Raw genomic sequence first — 17,991 nt, 5'->3', positions numbered from 1 at the left:
ATTTTCAGTCATTGATATGGCTCAGCTGTGGATTAGCACACTCAGCATACTCGCCTCCGACTCGGAAGGTTCTGGATTATCCGTAATAACTCCACGGAAACAGAAGTCCCGTCACCAAGTTACTTTATTTACACCATTCATCTGTACACAGCCAGCTCTCCAGTTGCTCCCTGCTGAATGCAGTCTGACACACCTGCTTTAAATAGGGAGCATGAGGTTCCGTGATTTAACCATCATCAGATAGGCTGACATTAACACTGCAATGAAGTTACTGTGAAAATCCCCTGGTCGCCACTCTCCAGCACCTGTTTGGGTGCACTGAGGGAGAATTTAGCATAGCCAACGCGCTCTAACCAGCACGCCTTTCAGACTGAGGCGGGAAACCAGAACACCCGGAGGAAACCCATGCAGACACAGGGAGAATGTGCAGTCTCCACACAGTGAACCCAAGCCAGGAATCGAATCCGGGTCTCTGGTGCTGTGAGGCAGCAGTGCTAACTACTGTGCTGCCCTGGATCCCTGGCATTGTGAGACAGCACTGCTAACCACTGTGCCACCATGCCGCCCATACTCCAGCAAGCCAACCTCATTAGCCTGGCTGAAGTCAACACAATCCTCCTCCAGCCCTTGAGTACAGCAATCTCCGGTGATACTCCAGGGCAGCACTGAGTGAACTCTGCACTGTCAGAGCTGAAGTCCTGATGTGGATATGCTGGCGGTGGACTGGGGTAAACACAGTAAAAAGCCTGACAACACCAGGTTTAAGTCTAACCGATTTGCAAAACCTCACTTACTGTGCTGTCTGGAGACAATACACATCTCTTTAACCTGTGATCAGTGCTCCTTCCACTCACATTGTCGGCCACTTTAGGACTTGAACAGCAGGTTAGGTGTAAAGATTTGCATTCTAATCAGTAATCTGTAAACTGTCTGTGCTTTATATGCTCTGTCTGAGGCCAGAACTCTCCATTCACCTGACGAAGGGACAAACCCCGAAAGCTTGTGAGTTTACTATCAAATAAATCAGTTGGACTTGAACCTGGTGTTGTCAGACTTTGAGCTGAAGTCCCTCAGCAGACATTAACCTGAGGTCCTGCCTGTCCTGTCAGATACAGGTAGAAGATTTTATGATTGAAAGAAGGGAAGTGGAGTTTCCCTCACTGAGCTGCCCAATATTCACCCTCGACCTGCCGATTATCCAGTTGCTGTTTGTGGGACTGTGTGCAAACAATACACTCCTTTTCCCACGTTGTCTTCATTTGCTGTGTCAAGGGGTCACGAAAGGCGCTACGCGAGTGCAAGTTAATTTTAAATAAATACTCCTGCGTCAGTTTCCTGTGCGGTGCTTTAGAGAAGTTCTGAACCCGGTGAATAAATACTTCTCACCGGGATGAGTGTGGTGCTGGCAAGGCACCAGTTTAATGGTCCAGTTTGACTCCTTTTGCTGAAGTTACACCCAGGGACTTGTCAATGGAGCGTTAACCAGCGAGCTAATAATAGTGCCATGGGAAATATCAGTCCACCCCTGCCTTCCCTAGGCAGGCAAAGGAGAGGGGGAAGCAATGCTGAAATGGCTGAAAATAATAACCCACTTCCTGGTTCATATTGTTGCACAAGATTGTGTGCGTGTTTCAGACTAAGCAGTAAATAAATGTTTGGTGGTTGACTAATAACAGCGCACTCTGCATTTTGGTCTGGTACGTTTTCCCACAGAGGTTTGGGCCGCTGCTAGGCCACTGGGTGCCTCCCTGCCATGGATAAACTGGAGACATTTAAAAAAAGACTGGGGTGCCGGCGGGGGGCTGGGTGCACAGTGACACAGTGGTTAGCACTGCAGTCTCTCAGCATCAGGGACTCAGGTTCGATTCCCGGCTTGGGCCACTGTCTGTGTGGAGTCTGCACGTTCTCCCCGTGTCTGTGTAGGTTTCCTCCGGGTGCTCCAGTTTCCTCCCACAGTCCGAAAGATGTGCGGGTTAGATGGATTGGTCATGCTATATTGTCCTTTAGTTTCAGGGGGATTAGCAGGGTAAATACATGGGTTACGGGGATAGGATGGTGGTAGGTGCAGGCTCGATGGGCCAAATGGCATCTTTCTGCACTGTAGATTCTGTGACTTCCCTGCCATCATTCTCCAGCCTTTGGTGTGATCCTCCACCCGCTCACTTTCCTCTGGTATTTCCAGGGTTGCTTTCTGCGTTGTCTGCTGGGTCATTGAGGGTGCAACATTAATGCATCATTTTATGGGATCACACTGGTGACATTACCTCCTACTGTGACCGATGGCAGTTCCCCTAACAGTGTTCAAACTGAAATGCACACTAACAGGTCTGTGCAGCTGCAGTTTAATCATCTGCTTCAAGATTTGTCAGATTGTAGGATCGTATGGCACAGGAGAAGGCCGTTCGGCCCACAATGTTTGTGCTGACCCTTTGAAAAAGTTACCAATTCTCGCTACTCTTTTCTCTATCCCGACCAATCTTTCTCCTTCGAGTATTTAGCCAATTCTGCTTTGAAGCTTACTCTTAATCTGCTTCCACTGCCTTTCCTGGCATCACACTCTAGATTATCATAACTCTATAAAAAAAAAAATTCTCATCTCCACCATTGGCTGTTTCATTGATTTATCTTAAATCTGTGGTCTCTGCTTACTAATATTCCAATTACTCTTTATTTACCTTGCTTCCTGCTTGCTGTTTATCTGTTTCCTGTAGTAACCTCCTGATTGATTGATTGATTAGTTTAACCTATGGTGGAGATATTACTTGAACTTCCTTTCTCTCCCTGTGGGATCTTTCACTCTGCTGTGAGAGAGCAGACATTATTCTTTCGGCTTATTACCTTGTCCAACAGTGCAGCACTCCCTCAGTACTCAGTGGGAGCGTAAGCCTGGATTACGTGCGCCAGTTTCTGGAGTGGGACCTGAGCCTGCGACCTTCTGACGCAGAGGGATGGGTGCTTTCCACTGAATCATAGCAGGCACAGGTAGTGACGTGTTCCTTGCCTTTGGCCTCTTGCCTACAAATCTTGTTTGGATTGGAGAAGGGAGACAGCCAGGATTCCTGCTCTTGGATGTGGTTGCTGAGGGAGTAATCGGACATCCATGTTTCCTTCACTGACTGCAGACCCACAGAAGTTGTAATATAAAAGCACATGGAGCCTGTTAGGAATCTGTTACATACAGTAGTAATTTACAATGTTAAAGGCTGGAGATAAGTAAGTATTGAGGTTTGAAAAACCCACCAGAAGACCCTATTGCTGCAAGGCAAGAGTTCTTTAAAAAGAATTCTGAACCAATCAGCAATGACTGTACTGATTATTCCAGTGCATTCCCACTCTTCCTGTGTAAACAAGCCTCTGGACTATCTGTGAATATGTTTTTCTGAATTAGCCAGGTTTTAATATCTGATGCGCTGCAGAGTTTTGTTTCTGTTTGTTTGTGGTTGGGGTGGGGAGGGGGAGGAAGTTGTGTGTGTTTGCTGTTTTTTGCAGTGGTGAGTAGCTGGAGAATGTTTTAAACCTTTTAATAATTTCTGCATCTTTACCTGAATGAATTTTATCCATAATATAAGGCACTCTGCTGGCATATTTCTTATAGCGTTACATACGCTGTTAAATATATACTAAATCAGCAACATCACCTCCAATTTAGCTGTACCATCTCCAGGATGGCGCAGTGTTTAGCACTGCTGCCTCGCAGCCACAGGAGCCTGGGTTCGATTCCAGGCCTTGGGCCTCTGTCTGTGTGGAGTCTGCATGTTCTCCCCATGACTGTGTGCGTTTTCTCTGGGTGCACCTGTTTCCTCCCACGCTCCAAAGATGTGTTGGTTAGGTAGGTTGGCCATTGTTATTTGCCCCTTAGTGTAAGGGGGCATGGAGTTGGGGGTAGGGTGTTAGCGTGGATAGAGGATTGGTTGTCAAATAGGAGGCAGAGAGTGGGGGTTAATGGGTGCTATTCGGATTGGCGGTTGGTGACTAGTGGAGCGCCCCAGGGGTCGGTGCTGGGGCATCAGCTATTTACCACTTATATAGATGATCTGGAGGAGGGAACCGAGTGTATGGTGTCAAAATTTGCTGATGACACCAAGATTGGTGGAACGGCAAATTGCGCGGAGGGTGTGGAGAGTCTGCAGAAATTTTGGCCTTGGAGGGAGTGCAGAGGAGGTTTACTAGGCTGATACCGGAGTTGAGGGGGTTGAGCTATGAGGAGAGGCTGAATAAACTTGTACTCGTTAGAGTTTAGAAGAATGAGGGGAGATCTCATTGAGACATATAAGATGATGAATGGGATGGATAGGATAGAGGTGGAGAGACTCTTCCTGCTCAGAAAGGACAGTAGGACTAGGGGGCACAGCCTCAAGATAAAGGGGGGGCAGTTTAGAACGGAGTTGAGGAGGAACTTCTCTGGAATTCTCTGCCTGTTGAAGTGGTGGAGGCTGCCTCGCTAAATATTTTTAAGACGCGTGAGTTTTTGATAAGTGAGGGGATTAAGGGTTATGGGGAGAGGGTGGGAATGTGGAACTGAGCCACGACAGATCAGCCATGATCTTATTGAATGGCAGGGCAGGCTCGAAGGGCTAGATGGCCTACTCCTGCTCCTATTTCTTATGTTCTTATGTCAGGGAGATAGGCAAGTAAATGCATGGGGTTAGGGCCTGGGTGGGATTGTTGTTGGTGCAGACTCGATGGCTGAATGGCCTCCATCTGCACTGTAGGGATTATATGATTAAATTAGTAATATCACCGCCTTTTACACATTGAAACTTGGATATCATCATCTGGGGTTGGGGTGAAGAGAAGATTTGGTTCACCTGGTTGTAAAATCATAGAGGTTTATAGCATGGAAGCAGGCCCTTTGGCCCAACTGGTCCACTCCGCCCTTTTTTTAAAACCCCTAAGCTAGTCCGAATTGCCCGCTTTGGCCCATATCCCTCTGTACCCATCTTACCCATGTAACAATCTAAATGATTTTTAAAAGACAAAATTGTACCTGCCTCTACTACTACCTCTGGCAGCTTGTTCCAGACACTCACCACCCTTTGTGTGAAAAAATTACTCCTCTGGACCTTTTTGTATTTCTCCCCTCTCACCTTAACCCTATGCCCTCTAGTTTTAGACTCACCTATCTTTTGGAAAAGGTATTGACTATCTAGCTGTTCTGTGCCCCTCTATTTTATAGACCCCTATAAGATCACCCCTCAGCCTCCTACACTTCAGAGAAAAAAGTCCCAGTCTATCAGCTTCTCCTATAACTCCAACCATCAAGTTCCAGTAGCATCCTAGTAAATCCCTTTTGCACTGTTTCTAGTTTATTATCCTTTATATAATCGGGTGACCAGAACTGTACACAATGTTCCAAGTGTGGCCATACCAATGTCTTGTACAACTTCAACAAGATGCCCCAACGTCTGTGTTCAGTGTTCTGACCAATGAAACCGAGCATGCTGAATGCCGCATTCACCACTCTGTCCACCTGTGACTCCACTTTCAAGGAGCTATGAACATGTACTCTCAGATCTCCTTGTTCTGTAACTTTCTCCAACACCCTACCATTAACTGAGCAAGTCCTGCCCTGGTTCAGTCTACCAAAATGCATCATCTTGCATTTCTAAATTAAACTCCATCTGCCATTCGTCAGCCCATTGATCCAATTGATCAAGATCCCCTTGCAATCCTAGATAACCTCCTGTATTGTCCACTGTGTCACCAATCTTGGTGTCATCTGCAAACTCACTAACCGTGCCTCCTGTACTTTCATCCAAATCATCAATATAAATGACAAGTAACAATGGGCCCAGCACTGATCCCTGAGGCACACTGCTGGTCACAGGCCTCCGGTTTGAAAAGCAGCCCCCTACAACCACCCTCTGGCTTCTGTCAAGAAGCCAATTTTGTATCCATTTAGCTACCTCATCATGGATCCTGTGAAATTTAACCTTGTGCAACAACTTACAATGTGTGGTATCTTGTCAAAGGCCTTGCTAAAGTCCATGTAGACAACGTCAGCTGCACTGCCCTCATCTACTTCTGGTCCTGCGGCTCCTCAGTTCGGGTGGTGATGGGGGATAAAAATGTCTTTGTGTGCCTTACCCAGGAGCTTGAAAAGGAGCCAAACAGTACAGGCACACTGGCTTCCGTGTATATTGGTCCCAGCTCCAATTCAGATGGGCACTTCCCACACTGAGGAATGGGGGAAGCCTCCTCCCATCAACTGTAAACTGGTTACAGAGAATGAGGTAGCGATGCTGTGAGACAGAATAACCCTTCCCCAGCGCTGCAAACAGTCCACTCGACTCCATTCACTCAGCTCGATCAGTCTGTGCTTGATGGGTCACGTGTCAAAGATCCCATACTGCTCCCTGCATCCCTCCCGATAACCTGCATTTAGCTGCAGCTATGGATGACATTGACCACAATCTTGCCCTGAGTTTTGAAATGTTTTGCAAGATGTGTAGGTGTGCAGTGATTACAGTGTGACGTAGGCTTTGAAAGAGAGCCTTGCATTCACACAGTGTACTGTCGTTCTCTCTGGCAAATGTCTCTAAGCTGGTGATACCATGAATTACTTCAAAAAGCACAAGATTCTGCAAACAATTTACGAGGTAAATAATCAGTTCCTGTCTTGTATTTGGTGGAGTGTTTGTCTGGACGCGGGGGAAATTCCTGACTCAAATAACCCTGTCTGGTTGATAATCCATCTGAGCCACTGTAAGTGGGCAGGTGGGGCCTCTCTGCTTTCTATCGGAGACAGTGCAGCACTCACTGCAAAGTCATCATTGGCCCCGGTTGTAAGCTGGCCTCCTACAGTGGGGCTTAAATCCCTGTTACACTGTGTTAGTTTCACATGTACAGTGAAGACAGGCAACTCTACCTCACCACCACCTGCCCTGATTCCTCCACTGTCGCTGAATTGTCAGGCTGCTTATCTAATATCCGGTACTGGATGAGCGGAAATTTCCTCTAATTAAATATTGGGAAGACTGAAGCCATTGTTTTCAGTCCCCCTTCCGAACTCTGTTCCCTAGCTACCATCTCCATCCCTCTCCTTGGCAACTGTCTGAGACTGAGCCAGAGTGTTCATAACCCCGGTGTTTAGATTTGACTTGAGATGAGCTTCCAGCCACACGCTTTCGCCATCGCAAAGATCATCCATTCCCACCTCCACAGCACCGCCTGACTTTGCCCTGACTTATCCACTGCTAAAACCCTTAAGCATGGCTTTGTTACCTGTAGACAATTCCACCATACCCCTGGCTGGCCTGCCACAGTTTACCCTTCATTAACTTAAAGTCACCCTCAATCCTGTCACCTGTAGTTCCGTTCCCCCGTTGCCTGTAGCCCTAGCTCCCGGACATTCCTGAGTTTGCTCACCTGTGGCGGCTCCTGGTCAAACTATGTCCTGATTTTAAAATTCTCATCCTAGTTTTCAAATTCCTGCATGACCTCATGCTCTCTGTCTCCCCCTCTCTTTCTCTAATCTCCTCCAGCTCCAAAGCCACTTGAGATCTCGTGGGATGCTCCAATTTTGCACTCTTGAGTTAGGGATATTTTCACAGTAACTTCATTGCAGTGTTAATGTAAGCCTGTTTGTGACACTAATAAACGAAAAAAACCCTTTATTTCCAATTTTAATCTGTCCACTGGGGTCAGCCCAGTCCCTAAGCCCTGGAACTCCAGTTTAGGAAGAGGGCAGTGTGCAACATGACCTGCATGCTTACCTTCAGTCGCTGAAGGTAAGCATGCAGTTGCAGCAAGCGGTAAAGAAGGCAAATGGTATGTTGGCCTTCATTGCGAGAGGTTTCGAGTACAGGAGCAGGGATGCATATTTGCAATTATACAGGGCATTGGTGAGGCCACACCTAGAGTATTGTGTGCCGTTTTGGTCTCCTTTTCTGAGAAAGGATGTTCTTGCTCTTGAGGGAGTGCAGCAAAGGTTTACCGGGTTGATTCCGGGGATGGCGGGACTGATGTATGAGGAGAGATTGACTAGGCTAGGATTATTTTTGCTGGCGTTCAGACAAATCACGGGGGATCTTACAGAGACTTATAAAATTCTAACAGGACTAGACAAGGTAGATGCAGGGAGGATACCCCCATTGGTGGGGGAGTCCAGATCCAGTGGTCACAGTCTGAGGATTCAGGGTAGACCATTTAGGACGGAGATGAGACATTTCTTCACCCAGTGAGCCTGTGGAATTCATTACCACAGCAAGTAGTTGATGCCAAAACATCGAATGTATTCAAGAGGCGGCTGGATATGGCACTTGGTGTGAACGGGATCAAAGGTTATGGGGAGAAAGCAGGATTAGGCTGTTGAGTTGGATGATCAACCATGATCGTAATGAATGGCGGAGCAGGTTCAAAGGGCCGAATGGCCTTCTCCTGCTCCTGCCTTCTATGTTTCTAAGCTCTGAAATTCCCTCCCTAAACCTTGCTACCTTGCAATCCGCTTGGAAGAAATTGCTGAAGTCCGACCTCTTTGATCAAGCTATCATATTGTTTTTGAATGCTGCTGCGAGGCTCCTTGGGACATTAAATAAAGCTTCTTACTCTTGTTATTAGTCTGTGACCCGTGCTCAGAGAGGTTCACCCTGCTGAAGAGCTCCACAAAGAGGAAGGGAAAGAATGCAGCGAGTGAGAGTGCCTCACTCTTGCCCTTCTAGGCATTTTTTTTGTCAGAAACTATTTCTGTGACTTTTTGCTGAGCGTGAGGAAGGAATAAACAGGGCTGTTCATGTTGCGACATGCCAAACACGCACAAGCAGGCCAGCATTACGGCAAAGGCCCATCTCCGGCATGTCTCTAGCTGATTGTAATCTCTCCAAACTCTTGTACCTCTCTGGAGACACAATGTGGATTGGGGAAAATGTGAATCCTGGCATCTACACAGAATGCCAGTGAGGATCAGCAGCTTGAGAGGACAAGAGGAGGGGGAAACGCCACAGAATGATGGAGCGAATGGCAGTACGACAGAGGAACATGGGAACATTCCTTTAGGATTCTTTGACGCTTTGTCATACACATATGAAATGGCCCCATCACCTTTGGATTAGTCACTCTTGGCTGTTCTGATTATACCTGGTGTGTGTGAGGCAGTGACCTCTGCTTCACTGCCACACAGAAGCTCTTCAGAGACACAGTGGAACTAGTCTCTGAGCAGCCAGAAAGAAGTCTCACAACACCAGGTTAAAGTTCAACAGGTTTATTTGGAATCATGAGCTTTCAGAGCACTGCTCCTTCCATAGGTGGGTGGAGAAGGATGATGAAGCTCTTTGAAAGCTTGTGATTCCAAGTAAACCAAGTGGGGTGGTAGTAGCACAGTGGCTAGCACTGCTGCTTCACAGCTCCAGGGACCTGGGTTTGATTCCTGGCTTGGGTCACTGTTTGTGTGGAGTTTGCACATTCTCCTTGTGTCTGCGTGGGTTTTCCCTGGGTGCTCCAGCTTTCTCCCACAGTCCAAAGATGTGCGGGTTAGGTTTTTTGGCGATGCTAAAAATTGCCCCTTAGAGTCGTGAGATGCATAGGTTAGAGGGATTAGCGGGTAAACATATAGGGACATGGGGGTAGGGCCTGGGTGGGTTTATGGTCAGTGCAGACTTGATGGGCCAAATGGCTGCCTTCTGCACTGTAGTGTTTCTATGATTCTATGATTAAACCTGTTGGACTTTACCCTGGTGTTGTGAGACTTCTTACTGTGCCCACACCAGTCCAACACCGGCATCTCCACATCACAACTGAACTCGTCTGCGAGAAGACAAAAAGGTGGAGAGATTGGATTCTTGGGGCTGCTGATATGAATTGGCCATCTTAATGGGAAAAGAGAAGGTTGAGAGACTATGTAATTTTCACGATGGTTTTTTTCTGACTTAATTTGTGGGACATGGGTTGGACCAGCATTTATTGCCCAACCGAGTCGCCCTTGAATTGAGTGTCTCACTGGGCCATTTCAGAGGGCAGGTGAGAGTCAACCACATTGCTGTGGGTCTGGAGTCGCGTATAGGTCAGATTGGGTAAGGATGGCAGATTTCCTTCTCTAAAGACGTTAGTGAACCAGATGGGTTTTTGGGACAGTGGGTCATCAGTGGATTCTTAATTCCACATATTTTTTATTGAATTCAAATTCCACCATCTGCTGTGGTGGGATTTGAACCCGAGTCCCCAGAACATTAGCTGAGTTTCTGGATTAATAGTCCAGTGATAGTTGGGCGCATTCCTTGCCTCACACCTGGGTCAGGTCGAAACTGATTAATAAGAGATTGATTATTCAGCAGTTCTATTATCATAGAATTGTTACAGTGCAGAAGGAGGCCATTCGGCCCATTGTCTTAGCACTGGCTCTTTTAATGAGCATTATGATTTAGTGCCATTCCCCTGACTTTTTTCCCGTACCCTGCACATTGTTTCTATTTGAGTAATCATCCAATGTCTTCTTGGATGCCTCAATTGAACCTGCCTCTGCCACACTCCCAATCCGTGCATTCCAGACCCCAGCCACTCGTTGGGTGAAAAGCTTTCTTCTCAAGTCACATTCACTTCTTTTGCAAATCACCTTCGATCTGTGCCCCCTCATTCTCGATTTTGTTACCAGCGGGAACAGTTTCTCGCTATCTACTCTGTCCGACCGCTCATGAGTTTAAATCAGATCTCCTCTTAGACACCACCTCTCCAAGGAGAACAGTCCCAGACTCTCCAACCTCTCCTCATAACTGACCTATCTCGCCTCTGGAACCATTCTTGTAAACCCCTTCTGCACACTCCAGTGTGTCCACATCCTTCCTATAGTGTGGCACCCAAAACTGTGCACAATAGCCCAGCTGAGGTCCAACTGGTGTCTTGTATAGGGTTCAGCATAACCTCTTTGCTCTTGTACTTTCTTCCCATATTAATGAAGCCCAGGATATTATATGCTTTATTAATTGCTCTCTCCACCTGTCCTGCCACCTGTAATGATCTGTGCACAGACACCCAGATCCCACTGCTTCTGCACCTTTAAGAATTTTACTCCTTATTTTGTATTGTCCGTCCATGTTCTTGCGACTAAAATGCATCATCACACACTTCTCCATGTTGAACTTCACTGAAAGTGGCAATGCAAGCGGGTGGAGAAGGTAGTCAAGAAGGCATACAGCATGCTTGCCTTCATCAGGACTAGAGGGCACAGCCTCAAGATAAGGGGGGGGGGGCCAGTTTGGAACAGAGTTGAGGAGGAACTTCTTCACTCAAAGGGTGGTGAATCTCTGGAATTCTCTGCCCGTTGAAGTGATGGAGGCTACCTCGCTAAATATATTTAAGACGCGGGTAGATAGGTTTTTGGTGGGCAAAGGGATTAAGGGTTATGGGGAGAAAGTGGGAAAGTGGAACTGAGCCACTTCAGATCAGCCATGACCTTATTGAATGGCGGGGCAGGCTCGAAGGGCTAGATGGCCTACTCCTGCTCCTATTTCTTATGTTCGGCCGCGATATTGAGTTTAAAAACTGGTGAATCATGTTGCAGTTTTATAGAACCTTAGTTAGGCCCCACTGGAATATAGTGTTCAATTCTGGTCTCCACACTACCAAAAGGATGTGGAGGCTTTGCAGAGGGTACAGAAAAGCTTCATCAGGATGTTGCCTGGTATGGAGGGCATTAGCTACGAGGAGAGGTTGGACAAACTTGGTTTGTTCTCGCTGCAACGACGGAGATTGAGGGGAGGGAGACCTGATAGAAGCCTACAAGATTATGAGAGGCATGGACAGAGTGGATAGTCAGAAACTTTTTCCCAGGGTGGAAGAGTCACTTACTAGGGGGCATAGATTTAAGGTGCAGGGGGCAAGGTTTAAAGGAGATATACGAGGAAGATTTTTTTTTAACGCAGAGGGTGGTGGGTGCCTGGAACTCATTGCCGGGGGAGGTAGTGTAAGCGGATACAATAGTGAGTTTTAAGGGGCGTCTTGACAAGTACGTGAATAGGATGGGAATAGAGGGATGTAGTCCCGGGAAGGGAAGGGAAGTTAAATCGGACAGCATGGTTGGTGCAGGCTTGGAGGGCCGAAGGGCCTGTCCCTGTGCTGTAATTTTCTTTGTTCTTTGCTCATCTGCCGCTTATCTGCTCACTCCAAATTGTTGATGTGCTTTAGTAGTTCTACATTGTACCCCTCGCCGGTTACATCACAACTCCCAGGATGATAGTCGGTGAACTAGATAGCACTGTAACCTTTAATTAGTTAACCATTCTAATGCTGCAGTTGGACATAATTGAAGGATGTGGTTTTGCTGCACTAGGTGATCCTGGCCAGCCTGCATTTTATTTTGATGAGTGTAAACATAGAACTGCATTAGCTCTTGAATGCAAATGTGAGTGCTTGCCTGTAGGATACTGTACGGCACAGAGTTGCTGCTGCCTTTGCCTGGGTAAACACTCCACAAGCGCAGCTAATAGTGAGAGAGATTTGGAAGCATTTCAGACTGATAAGATAGCCATAAATACTGGTGTGAGGAAAGGGCACCTAACCTTGGACAGAATGACATTGACAGCTACACCTGTTAACCGCCTCAGTACCTGCCCCAAAGTTCAACCAATGGCTTAATCAGCTGCTGCATGGCAAACGAAAGATCTCAAATTCATCTCCTAACCAATGAAGTTGCACAGAATATATAGAAGTCTGACAAGCAGGCTTTGTGATCTCTAAAGCAGGAAAAGGCCACTCAGACTAAATTAATCTTACTTTCTGCTGGCCGAAGTTTAGGTCATGTTTTTGTATAAAATGTGCTTTGAATCCAGGGAATGTATAGAATCCCTACAGTGCCGAAGGAGGCCATTTGGCCCATCGAGGCCCTATTCCTGTAACCCCATATATTTACCCTGCTAATCCCCCTGACACTAGGGTCAATTTAGTGTGGCCAATCCACCTAACCTGCACGTCTTTCAGACTGTGGGAGGAAACCCACACAGACACGGGGAGAATGTGCGAACTTCACATAGACGGTGACCCAAGCTGGGAGTCGAACCTGGGCTCCTGGCGCAGTGAGGCGACAGTGCTAACCACTGTGCCGCCCTAAGCTTAGGGTTAAAGTAGCCCATTTAACTTGATAAATCTCGGTTCCACACAAAACCCCTCCCAGCCTCCATCGTCTCACCCAATTAGCGCCTCTCTCTATTCCTTTCTCCCTCGTATTTCTCCTTACCTGGATCTATACTGTTCATCATAACCCCTCGGTATTGGTGTGTTCCACATTCTCCCCACTCTGGATTTATTACTGACTTGCATTTCTATTCTCTGATTTCCTTGTATGTTTGTACCTGTATTTCCCATGGTAAACTGGTCCGTCAACATTTGCCGTTCAGTTTCAGCAGTTACAATGTGGTTGTAGACCGTGACCATGCAATGAAGTCTCCAAACTTACTGGCTATCTGGTGTAGACACTATACAACTGATAAATTGACTGTGCATAGGAAAGCAGAATATTTATCAAATCATAGAATCCCTCCAGTGAAGAAGGAGGCCATTCACCCCATCGAGTTTGCACCAACTCTGACAGAGCATCTTACCCAAGCCCAATCCCAGTAACCCTCTATATTTACTTCTCTAATTCCCCCCCAAACTACATAGTGGGACACTAAGGGGCAATTTAGAATGACCAATCCACCTGACCTGCGCACCCGGCAATTTTGTTCTCTCTTCTATCAAAGGCTCCTTCTCTGTCAGCACTCTAGGTGTACCTACATCACAGGGATTGCAACCCTTCATGAAGACAGCTCGCCACCAGCACCTCGGGCAATAAATGCTGGCCCAGCCAGCAAAGCCCTCATCCCATGAATGAATTAAGAAAAAAAAATTCACCTGCTAATCTCAAGATCATGACAACTTGTTGCTAATGTCTCAAATTCCCAGTTACTTCTTCCAAACTTTGGTTTTTCCCAGTCACAGGCCACCCTCCACTTCCACTCTGGGGGAAGCTACTGGAATACTGTTTGTGCTTGTTCAGATGCACGGACCGTCTCCAAGCTCTGTAAATGAGCAAGTCACAGTTTCGTGGCACCCTTTGCCCAGCTCTACAAGTTAGCTCAAATCTCTCGCTCCATCAGTAGCTGGCATCAGATGAAAGGCTTTGTGCCCTCGGGGAGGCTGCTGACCTGACTGGCGCTTTCTGGGGAAGGGGTGGAGTTGGAAAGCCTGTATTTGCATCTAATTGGGAGAGAGCTGGTGCTGGGTCGTAACACGCACAGGATCTCAGCCTGATCTTGATCAAATTCTTCACAAATTCTTCACCTCAGTCACGGTGCTGATGTCTCACTTGTGAACCTTCAGAATATTTGTACTGGTGCCTGTGGTAACTCATTGTTTGACTTTGCCGTAGCTGTCTTGGGCCAGTGTTAAATAAACCATGTAAAAATTTCACTGTATTAACATCTGCCCGATTAGCGGTCGCATTGCTCCTTGTCTCTGTAATCTCCTGCAGTCCTCACATTTCTGATTTTTGAGCATCCCTGATTATAATTGCTGCACTGTTGATGTCCCTGTCGACAGGGCCCAGACTCTAAGCTCTGGAACTCCCATCCTAAATCTTTCTAGCCCTCTGTCCTCGAAGCGGCACAGTGGTTAGCACTGCTGCCTCAGTGCCAGGGAGCTGGATTTGATTCCTGGCTTTGGTCACTGTCTGTGTGGAGTTTGTACGTTCTCCCTGTGTCTGCGTGGGTTTCTACTGGGTGCTCCGGTTTCCTCCCACAATCTGAAAAACGTGCTGGTTAGGTGGATTGGCCGTGCTAAATTCCCCCTCAGTCTAGCCGAACAGGCACTGGAGTGTGGGGACTAGAGAAATTTCACAGTAACTTCATTACAGTGTTAATGCCACCTTACTTGTGACACTAATAAATAAACTTTAAACTAAACTCTATCTCTTTGGCTTGATCACCTCTCCTGACTCCCTTACAAAAAGTCAGAGATTTACCACATGGAAACAAGCCCTTTGGCTCAACTTGTCCATGCTGCCCTCTTTTTTTAAAACCCCTAAACTAATCCCAATTGCCTGCATTGGGCCCATATCCCTCTATACCATTGTCCCTTTATGTATTTGTAGAATCTCTTTGGAGTCTTTGCCTTATCTGCCAAAACAATCTTGCATCCCCTTTTTTGCTCCCTTGATTTCTCTCTTAGCTCTACTCCTACACCCCTATACTCTTCAGGAAATTCACGAGAGTCACTTGAGCTCAGCTGCCTGTGCATATCACGTGCCTCTTCCTTCTTCTTGACCAGGGCCTCAATATCCCGAGTCATCTGGGATTCCTGACTTCTGCTGGCCTTGCCCTTCACTGTGAGGCATCTGTTTGCCCTGAACCCTGATTAACACACTTTTGAAAGCGTGCCATTTAGCAGATGTCCTTTTGCCTTCCCACAAACTCCCCCAATTATCTTTTGAAAATTCCTGCCTGATACCATCAAAATTGGCCTTGCCTCAATTTAGAATTTTAACTTTTGGGCCAGACCTATCATCTTCCATAGCTATTTTAAAACTAATAGAATTATGGACACTGGTCCCAAAGTGATCCGTCACTAACACTTCTATCACCTGTCCTTCCTTATTTCCCAAGAGGAGGTCAAGTTTTGCCCCCTCTCTAGTTGGGCCATCTACATACTGAATGAGAAATTCCTCCTGAATACACTCAACAAATTTCTCTCCATCCAACCCTCTAATACTATGGTTCTGCTGATTTTTGTTTGATGTTCGTCAAGCACTACACCTTGTGTTGTTTGCAAGTTTAAGGTGCTCTATAAATGTATGTAGCAATCATTTCCCACAGACTGAAAGCGTGGGACTGAGTTATGTAGCTCCAGCTCAATTCCCAGTTCATCTCTATAGCTGTCCTCAGCTGGTGTTGTGGGCTGGGGGCAGTACTATGGCTGTGGGATCCAGACATAGTTCCTGTTGCTGATTGCCATCTACTCACCCTTGCTGCCCTTGTCCTGGTGATGTGAAGAGCTCACAATCACTGTGTTGCCTCAGGAATGAGGACCAGCCAGGTTCAAAGGTGGCTGCCAGGGTGAGACTGGGGAGCCATGCAGCAGAGACCATAGAGCCATAGAATCTCTACAGTGCAGAAAGAAGCCATTCAGCATTTGGGGCAGGCACTGACAATAGTCCTGCCCAGTCCCTATCCCCATAACCCCACGCATTTACTTTGCTAGTTCCCCTTGACACTAAGGGGGAATTTAGCATGGCCAATCTACCTAACCTGCACATCTTTGGATTGTGGGAGGAAACCAGAGCACCCAGAGGAAACCCACGCAGACACGGGGAGAACATGCAAACTCCACACAGACAATGATACAAGGTTGGAATTGAACCTGTGAGTGCTAACCATTGTACCACACCCTCTTGAGAGAGTTAAGGGTTTGGCAAAAGGAAGTTGGTATGACTTGGAGCTGTTATGGTTTGCACCCAATGGCAGAATCCACTGGATAAACAGAGAGGCTTCAAGTAGGGTTGGGGAGTTGGGATTCTGGATTTACTAATTTTATAATTGAATAGTACTCCCAGGAGGTGGACAGGAGGGGAGAGGGCCCACTGGACCTTCCCTTACCCTGGAGACAGTGATGGAAACAAAGCACTTTCTTTCCAGGTAGAAAGCTCCCCATTGCAGAGTCCCACTGACTGCAGCCTCACTTAGCTGAATTATGTAACGGGCAGGGGCAAAGTTATTTCTTCAAACCGGTCTCCACATATAAATTTACAAGTCTCATCCTGTTCTGAGTCAGTTCCCCATTCCTCCAGACCCCACCTCAGACCCAGCCTTGCCTCTCAGGTGGCACAACACCAAGACACTGGAGAGGGGGGAGGCTGTGGCCCCCAGAACTTGGGGGCAACCCGCCTTTCCAACCCCCAAAGCTACACTGGACAGTGTTGTACTAACTGATCTTGAATGGGTGCAGTGTCCACTTAGAAGATGAACACCCAACATTGAATACAGGAGTTGGGACATCTTGTGGAAGTTTGTAAGACATTGTTAAGGCCATACTTGGAATCCTGTGTATGGTTCTGGTCACCCCATTATAGAAAGGATATTATTAAACTAAATATAAAGGGTATTATTAAACTAAAAAGAGGACAGAAAAGATTTACCCGGATGCTACCAGGACTTGATGGTTTGAGTTACAAGGAGAGGCTGGATAGACTAGGATGCTTTTCTCAGGAGCGTAGGAGGCTGAGGGGTGATCTTATAGAGGTCTATAAAATAATGAGGGGCACAGATCAGCTAGATAGTCAAAATCTTTTCCCAAAGGTAGGGGAGTCTAAAACTAGTGGGCATAGGTTTAAGGTGAGAGGGGAGAGATCCAAAAGGGTCCAGAGGGGCAATTTTTTCACAGAGGGTGGTGAGTGTCTGGAACAAACTGCCAGAAACAGGTACAATTTTGTCTTTTAAAAGCCATTTAGAGTGTTACATGGGAAAGATTGGTATAGAGGGATATGGGCAAACATGGGCAATTGGGACTAACTTAGTGGTAAAAACTGGGTGGCCTGGACAAGTTGGGCGGTAGGGCCTGTTTCCATGCTGTAAACCTCTATGACTGTAACAGTGACTCATTCTGCCTTTAAGCTTGCTTGGTTTAGGTGTCTTGAAAGCATTGTTCAGTGTGCTGGTTTGGGAGACATTTATGTTCTGGAAGCAGTTCCAGGTAGCGACTTCAGAATACGACATAACATTTAAATCCTGTTAATTTCAGCCTTCTTCCCTACACTGTTTAGCCTCTTGAATATTAAAATATACCACCAACAGCTCTGTGAGGTGGACCACCAAATGTCTTTCTCCATCTTTCTGTATCTTTAAAAGCTTATGTATGCTGCCACTTCCTGTTGTGACAATGTTTGGTCATGCCTCAAGACGTTTTGCAGTGTTAAGGGCGTTCCCCTTGTAAATTATGTCAACTCTGTATTGAGGCAGCTCAACCTTTTGTGTAGTGGGTTTCTCAGATCCCTTCCAACCCGGTCACCATCACTTGACAGGAACAACCCGGCTT

The 17,991-nt window shown here is 46.8% G+C and overlaps 1 protein-coding gene across 2 annotated transcripts in view; it reads left to right on the top strand.

Moving 5' to 3' along the window:
* LOC145338984 (serine/threonine-protein kinase MARK2-like) overlaps nt 1–17,991 on the top strand; it is a 137,888-nt gene that overhangs the window by 25,426 nt on the left and 94,471 nt on the right. Inside the window, exon 1 of one of the 2 annotated variants that reach the window (XM_080183405.1) lies at nt 6,494–6,599. The exons of the other annotated variant lie outside the window; for it this stretch is intronic. Within the exon in view, the coding sequence (XP_080039531.1) occupies nt 6,555–6,599 (45 nt within the window). The 5' untranslated portion in view covers nt 6,494–6,554. Of the gene's footprint in view, nt 1–6,493; nt 6,600–17,991 lie in introns of those variants that run through there. 2 annotated transcript variants of the gene reach the window in all.

The sequence above is a fragment of the Carcharhinus amblyrhynchos genome, unplaced genomic scaffold, assembly GCF_965287045.1.
Source record: "Carcharhinus amblyrhynchos unplaced genomic scaffold, sCarAmb.v2.hapA chromosome_278, whole genome shotgun sequence".
In the NCBI taxonomy this organism is placed as follows: Eukaryota; Metazoa; Chordata; class Chondrichthyes; order Carcharhiniformes; family Carcharhinidae; genus Carcharhinus; species Carcharhinus amblyrhynchos.
This window is presented reverse-complemented; position numbering and strand designations above follow the sequence as displayed.